At 31.2% G+C, this 7707-nt stretch overlaps 1 protein-coding gene across 1 annotated transcript in view; it reads left to right on the forward strand.

The window, feature by feature from the left end:
* The window catches only part of Ca-alpha1D (Ca[2+]-channel protein alpha[[1]] subunit D), a gene marked incomplete in the record, with an annotated part of 380374 nt that overhangs the window by 335663 nt on the left and 37004 nt on the right, over positions 1-7707 (forward strand). The window contains 1 exon segment of the mRNA XM_067047658.1: positions 6563-6615. Within this exon segment, the coding sequence (XP_066903759.1) occupies positions 6563-6615 (53 nt within the window).

The raw sequence follows: 7707 nt of genomic DNA on the forward strand, positions 1-7707 counted from the left end.
CAAGCAGCCCTGAAGAAGGCTAGAAACTCTAGCCGAAACGTCGGCACATTAAAATAAGTTAGTCATACTTATTTGTGTTTCATTGACCGCACCCCCAACCATCTTCTCCTCATTTATCATCTACGGTCAACTATCTCTCATAATTATATATATAAATGCTTAGTATGCAATTGAGCTTCCAATAAGTCCATTGGACTTAGCTGAGAGGAACTTCTAAGGAATTCCCACCGATCGTCCCCACATCCGCCACCTGTTGGACACTCCCCTACAAGGTAATGAGCCCACATGAGGTGAAACGAAATTGATGAAATAAAAGTTAGGTTGAAGGCGGAAAATGCTTGTTTTTTTTCAATTTCGAAACTGCTTAGCTCGCGCCTTCTATCGAAAAATTTAAAAATTAGAATTTACAAAACTATTATCCTTCCCACTTTATGGATGTTATACGTGGCCTCTTACACTAAGGTATGATACCTCTTACACAGCATCTTAGGATTTTCGAAAATAAAGTATTGCGAAAAATCTATGGGAATCATATTCTCATTTTCAAGGTGTTCATATATCTTGGTCGCCAGGATAGAAGTGAGAATTTTATATAAACCATTTAAACACGTTATTGGCCGGAAGTCTTCCAGACGTAGGTTTAATTCATTCTTCTTTGGAAGCATATAAGTGATGTCATGAGAGAAACCTTCAGGGGGCATTTGTGTGTCATCAAGTATTTCTTGGTATCCTTTGGCTAGCAACTCATGCAAGCAATGAAATCTTTTAATCAAATAATTTTGGATTCCGTCAGGTCCAGGCGCCCTCCAATTTTTCATGTTCCTGACAGCTTCTGAAACATCTTCCACTGATACTGTCACTTCATTCATTTCAGAGGCATCCTGGAAACTTAGCATTTCTTCTTCTATCAAGAAGCACTCGAGGTGATTCCCCGGCTTTTCCCACCCACTTTTCCAGTAAGCTTCAATATCATCAGGGTATTTGCTCGATATTTTTTTTTTTTGCAGAAGGTTTCTATAAAACTGGCGTTCATTCTGCTTGAACTGCTGATTTAGTTTCCTACACAAGGCTGTCTCACTATATCTCCGTAAACGGTTTGCATAAACAGCAAGCTTTTGTTTCTGGTTGTCTATATAAAGAGTCAGCCTATCAATTAATTCACTTTCCAATAAGGTGCCTAAGTTTTGTACTACAATTTCATCTATTTTCCTCTTTGTCTTTGGTCTTGCAGCTTGAGGGTCCCGGATGTAGCTTGAGATAACTCCAATTTTTTCCCTTAAGTTATTAATTCTCCTTTGAAGTCTTTTCTTCCATGGAGGCATTTCCCTACCTTCTGTTGGGAATTTATCTTTACTTTTATCTTTCATTTTTACACCTAACTCGAGTGCAACTGTCCTGGCAGTAATATATAGCCAATGAGGGATATCTTCAAGACCACTAATTAGAGCTATATTTTCCTTAAGCACGCTATTCATTATGTTGGTTATTTTTAGTGTGGCCTTGTTGTATGGCACTCGAGGTAACAATGGTTGTTCCCGAAGCGGTATTCCCTCAAGCATAATGTGCTCGGTCAAAAGTGATTGACTCAGTCTAGTTGCAATATCTTTGTCATCTACTTGGTTCTCTGCATTTACTTGTTCTACCGATTTCTGGACCCGTTCTTGCATTCATCGCTCGGTCAGGTGGCTCGACATCTCTTTCTGTGGCCATCAACATACGAACTTCGTCTTTAAGTTGTTGGAGGTCATTCGAAGATAGAAACTTTCCTGTCAGTATTACTCTGACCTGATCACTTAGTCTCTGTGTGCCTATGTCAATATCAGGAAATCCATGGGATCTGAACTGCTTTGTCACTATCTTTGATCCGAAGTTGTGTCAGTGGGAAGGATATTACCAAACAGGTCCCTAAGGACTGATTATGGAGCTATGAGTAGACTCTTATTGCATCATAGAAACCATGGTACATAGCAATGTGAGGTTTTGGTTACCCTCTCCTGGCTATCTGCTTCCACAAACAATAAATGTTTGTAAGAAGGCCACATTGTGCACTAAAAGATTTTCGTGGTCTATAATATAAATATATACACTTAAAAGCAAAACAAAAGTGCTGGACACTGATTTTTTTCCATAATTCTAGTAGATATGATTAACTGTTTTTAATTTGTGGTAAGAATTAGTTTCTTTATAGGTTATTTAAACAAAGTCTACCATAAACGAATCATTTCTATAAATAAATTATAATGGATAATTATGTGAAATTAACATTTTTTTAAAACTGATAATTCTTCATTTAAGTCAGGTTTTGTGACAGAATGGTCTGTGAATAACAACTACTACTCCTTGTAGGTTGAAGGGTCCTGACGGTGTTGAAGAAATTTTATTTTAATTACAATTACAATAAAATTATATTAAAGCTGATTTAAGTCACAAGAAGGAGGATAACAATGTTTATCACATATATCTAAATCTCACAAATGTTCTGTGTGTTTATGTGAGCTAGTCTTAAACTAATTCTCACGTGCTCCATTCAAGTATTCGAGTGACAAATCTGGTAGTATGAGACTGTGCATTATCCTACATCAAAATGAACTGGTCTCTAGTAAATTGAGCAAATAGGATCATAGCCTCTGAGACGACTACTTAATGAACTAATGGAAATCAGTTCTGTATGAACATGGAAATTCAAGGCTCCCCAAACTATTAACGATCAACTTTCTCTATGATGCCTTCCCAGGAGTTGTGGGACCATCGTGGGACCTCTTGCTCAAAAGTTTATGTTCTATCAGTTTTCACCATGTAGTTTCCAAGTCGGGTATTTTATGCTATTTCAAGCCTTTCCCTAAACTCTGGGCTGTGAAATGGTGATTTTTCAATACTGAGACCTTGTAAATTGATTGTCAGATTGAGTTGTAGCCCTCAATTGGCCACAGCCAGCTCAACGGTCTTTGCTGTTAGTCTCCTAAAATTGCTTGAGTATTTCATGAATAGTGAACTTAACTCCAAGTGTTGCTACAACTAACGTCTTACATTTTGTTTACAGGCTATTTCTTCATTCAAAAGAACTATTATCCTTGACCATAATAGATAATGAACCTTCGTTAATCACAAATAACGTATGTTTAAAAAATTTAAGATGTTAAAAGGTACAAATACCTATTTACAGTTAAGAAAAGGTGAGTCTAATAAAGCAATCTCAAAACAAGTGTTATTATAACCTCTTAGTAGAATTTTCACAAAATATCAGCATACACACGCACATATATACAAATTAAAGAATATTGTAAGTAATTGAAAATTTATCATTAATCGATGAACGATGTTCCTAAAAGTAGTATCTTAGGTTCCATCTTATTAATAGTTTAGGCAGCTGATACACTGATCTACTTTGCCACATGTTCAATATCAAGGAACAATGGTCCTTTTATTGTACCCAACAATCTCTTCAATAACATATCACAAACCTTGGATAATGTTACAAAAACTGGAAAGTTCAAATAAACACCATCAAACTTCCTGTACTACTACATACTTTCATAATATTCTGCTTGTATCTGCTGAACTGATCCATTACCAAGGATTCCATTGGGACAAATGATTATTTTTATTTTTTATTAGATTATTAAAATTCTCATATAAAAATTAAATGACAAAAAACTGTCCATCGTTTGTGACAATCACAACTGACTTCTTTCATCAGAATCTCATTTACTTGGTTATATTCAGGCCTTTTCAGAAATAGTAAATTGAGCTTTAGGGATCCACTAAATCATTGTTCTTCCAGTACCCAATCTTCACAAGCTAAAATCCCCCCCCCTTCTTATTATCAGGCCCCAATTTTCCAATTGCTTGAACTCTGAACAGATAATCGTAAGTCCCTCTTTCTCTTCTTCCTTAGTTACCAAAACATAAAGTTTACAGGTTTGTTGAGTATAATTTTTAAAATCATACATGCAGCTAAATACTGATTTTTTTTAAAGACTAAGACTGTTGGAATTTTTTTGTTTGATTAAATGGTTTTCGGGTTTTTATAGGGCTATTTTAACTACCTTATAGTTTAATCAAGAGTAATAAACTAGTTTTTTTATCTGTTTCTAAATTATTTGTTTTTAGACCGCATACTTTTAAGGGATAGTTAACTTTAAATACCTTAAATAGTTAACTTTTTCCCTTATTTTTTCATCTGAAATTATCCTGCCCCTAAAAAACTGGAGCATAATTCTATTTTTACTCAACCCCACTAGTTTCTAATTTTGCACCTCTCCAATAACCTCAGGAGTAACTGATAAGAAGATGACCTTGGAACCTTTTGACATCGAAATGTCATTGGAGAGCAATCAATGGATCATTCCTTCACAAATCATGGTCATGTCATTTTAATCACTTAGCACATTTACATACTGTTTCATTCTCACATATGTAATTCTACATATTTGTTTTCTAATTATAATTTGATATTTTTCTGAATTAAGCTTATGTTACTATTGTTTAACTTCTTTTTTTTCTTAATTTTCATAATTTATAATTATAGATTAGAGTCATACCATAACCATCAATTAGTCAAATAACAATATCTTATCCGTTTTCCCAACAGCTGATTCAGCAGCAGCATTCAGCTCATATGGCATTAGTATTTTGCATTACATATTGTACATTACATTATAAGTACTTTGGATGTTTCTTTTAAACAATCATTTTTATAATATAGTTCACTGTATAACAATTTTAGTATTCAATCAAGAGAATCTAAATTCTTTTCTATGAATCTCAGTGCCAGTTTTTATGTTTTTTTGCCAAGTTTAATGATATTCCAGGGTCTTTGTGAATATTTAATTTAAGATATAGACTCAATTTTACTCACCAAAGTGTTATATCTAATATTTTAATTTAATTTTAATGTATTACTTTTAGATTTATTTTAGGTCTAGTTATACATATTTGTCTCTAAGAAAGTATGCATTTTAGTAACCACATTGTTTAACTATCTCCTTCTTTCCCTCACTTTTCCTTAATTTTGGTATATTAAAAATTTTATATGTAATTTTAAAGTATTCTTTATGATTCAGATGGTATGTTTTTTTTGTAGTTCAATACCTATAAAAAATAAATATTCCCAAAAGTGTTAAATAGTTCATATATATTTTAATTTGTATATATTAGCTATACCCTGTAATTAACTTTATTTATATTATATATTTCATCTAATCTATTCTATCCATTCTGTAATAATTTAAGTAGTCATTTTCAATTCCCCCGTAGTTTTTTTATTTAATAATATATATATATACATATATAAAGTTGAACAATATTGAATAATTTAATATCTAATTATTAATTTTCAGGATATTAAATTTTTTTAATATAATAAACATTAATTAATATTATATTTATAATGTTAAAACATACTTAAAGTAAACCACATACCGTGATTGTAAATTCACAAACATCCACGACAAATAAATATTTAAATTATTTTTGTATATAACTCTTCTGAATTATTAAAAAAGTATTTTAAAAAATATTTGTACATAATAAATTAAGTGATAACTGTGATATGATAACTTTACTCTTAGTCGCTTATTATTCTAAATAATTGTAAGTCACCAATGTAAAGCTTGATGGTTTACATATGTTGTATAAGCAAAAGACTTTTTAAAAAAAAAACATATTTCTCATTTATCAATGTTTTATTGATTTGATTTTACTCCAATTTTACATATCAGATATTATAAAGAACCTAGGAAACACTGAAACTGATTCTTAGTGGTTTGTTTCATTATTTCAGCCTAAAGCTACATACCATTATAAGGTTTTACATAGAGATAATTAAGGTTTTAGTGTTCTAAATATGTTTGTTTCTCAACTTATTTTTATTAAATATTTTTGTCCTTACTTCCATACCCTAATTTTCATTTTTTCACTTTAACATCTTCAATGTTTTATTGTCATTCAGGTTTTTTATAATGATAAAAACACTAAGTAAAATAGATTTAGTTCAAACCTTAGTTTTAATCTGTTTATTTAACTACCCTTTATTTTATTTTGTTGTATTTTATTTGTTTTCTGATTTATTTTTATTAATGTATTATTGATTTTAACTGTGGAAGATGTAGAACTTATGTCTGCCTGGGTGTAAAATTTCAAACTGATGAAATAGCACCACCTAAAAATATGAAACGTAATCACTGTTAGGTTCTTCAATGAGATTCATTATGACTAAAACAAGTCAAACTTGAAATGATAGTTGCTAGAAATCCAGGTTTATTTAAATAGGTAACCATATTCATTTTTCTTTGAAAACAATCATACATTATCAAAATTTCATGAATACAAATACCCAATTCAAATTAATAATTATTATACTTATTATTACATTAAAAGTGAACCACTTGAGAGGAAAATTGAATTAAAATTACATCAATGATTGTGTTAATTTAGTAAATATTATTTTATAATTAGTGATTTGTTCTCAATCATCACCATATTTAACTTCTATATTGATTGACTATTCAATTTATGTAACTATTTCCATTAAATAAGTTATAATTATAATTGTTTTTTGAAGGGAAAATTCATGAGGTGTACTGATGGTTCAAAAATGACTAAAGAAGAGTGCAGGTTTGTTTCTATATAAATCATTATTAAACATTTATTTTTAACTGTATATTACTAAATATGTTTATGAGGTACATAATCAATAAATATGTCAGTTTAAATTAAATAATGATTAAAGATGTATACATTTATGAAAGCTATGTAATACTAAGCACTAAAATACATATTGATCTATAACATCTCTCAGGCACATTCCATCTATTCATAGTGGATCACATATGTTCCTTTTTTAATGTGTGTGTATATATATATATATATATATATATATACACACACACAGAATGACTGAGCTGGCTACAGTGCTTCCAATTGGTAATCAAAGTTGATCAATGTCGAGCGTGGGCTGTACTTGGATGGATGACACCCAAAATGGGTGATTGATGAGGTTTATTAGGCTGATCAACCTAGTGGAGGTAACTCATACCAACTGAGTACACAGTGTGCTGTCTTACTCCATCTAGCAGGTTAAAAGTAAAAAAATAAAATCGGGAGACCGAACAACTAATAAATTTCACCCCTTTGAGTTATGATTCTTTTAAAAAATATTTATTTAGATCTTAGATGTAGGTTTTCATGAAGTTTTTGAACTGGATTCAGAAAAATATTTTAATTATTTTGTAGCAATTGAGCATAAATTAAAATTTTATAAAGATATACCTTTGCCAGGATTTCTGAGAACTAAAGAATATATATTTGTGGGTCTTGAGGATCAGTCAATAACACAACTTCATTTAGGTGATGTTTCGTAACTTTATTGTTTGCATGGTCATACCGATTGTCTATTACATTGTGTTCCAACTAGCTCTAAAACAGTTCTGGCACAAACCTACATGGATCACAATGTACAACACAATGTAATAGACAATTGGCATGACCATGCAAACAATACAGTTGCGAAACGTCACCTAAATAAAGTTGTATTATTGATTGATCCTCAAGACCCACAAAAATATATGTGTACAACAGTCAAGAGAAAGGTTATCAATATAAATATATATATAAATGAGGAGAAGATGGTTGGGGGTGCGGTCAATGAAACACAAATAAGTATGACTAACTTATTTTAATGTGCCGACGTTTCGGCTAGAGTTTCTA

This window comes from Halyomorpha halys, unplaced genomic scaffold, assembly GCF_000696795.3.
Source record: "Halyomorpha halys isolate HHAL.00 unplaced genomic scaffold, Hhal_1.1 Scaffold262.1, whole genome shotgun sequence".
NCBI classification, from domain to species: Eukaryota; Metazoa; Arthropoda; class Insecta; order Hemiptera; family Pentatomidae; genus Halyomorpha; species Halyomorpha halys.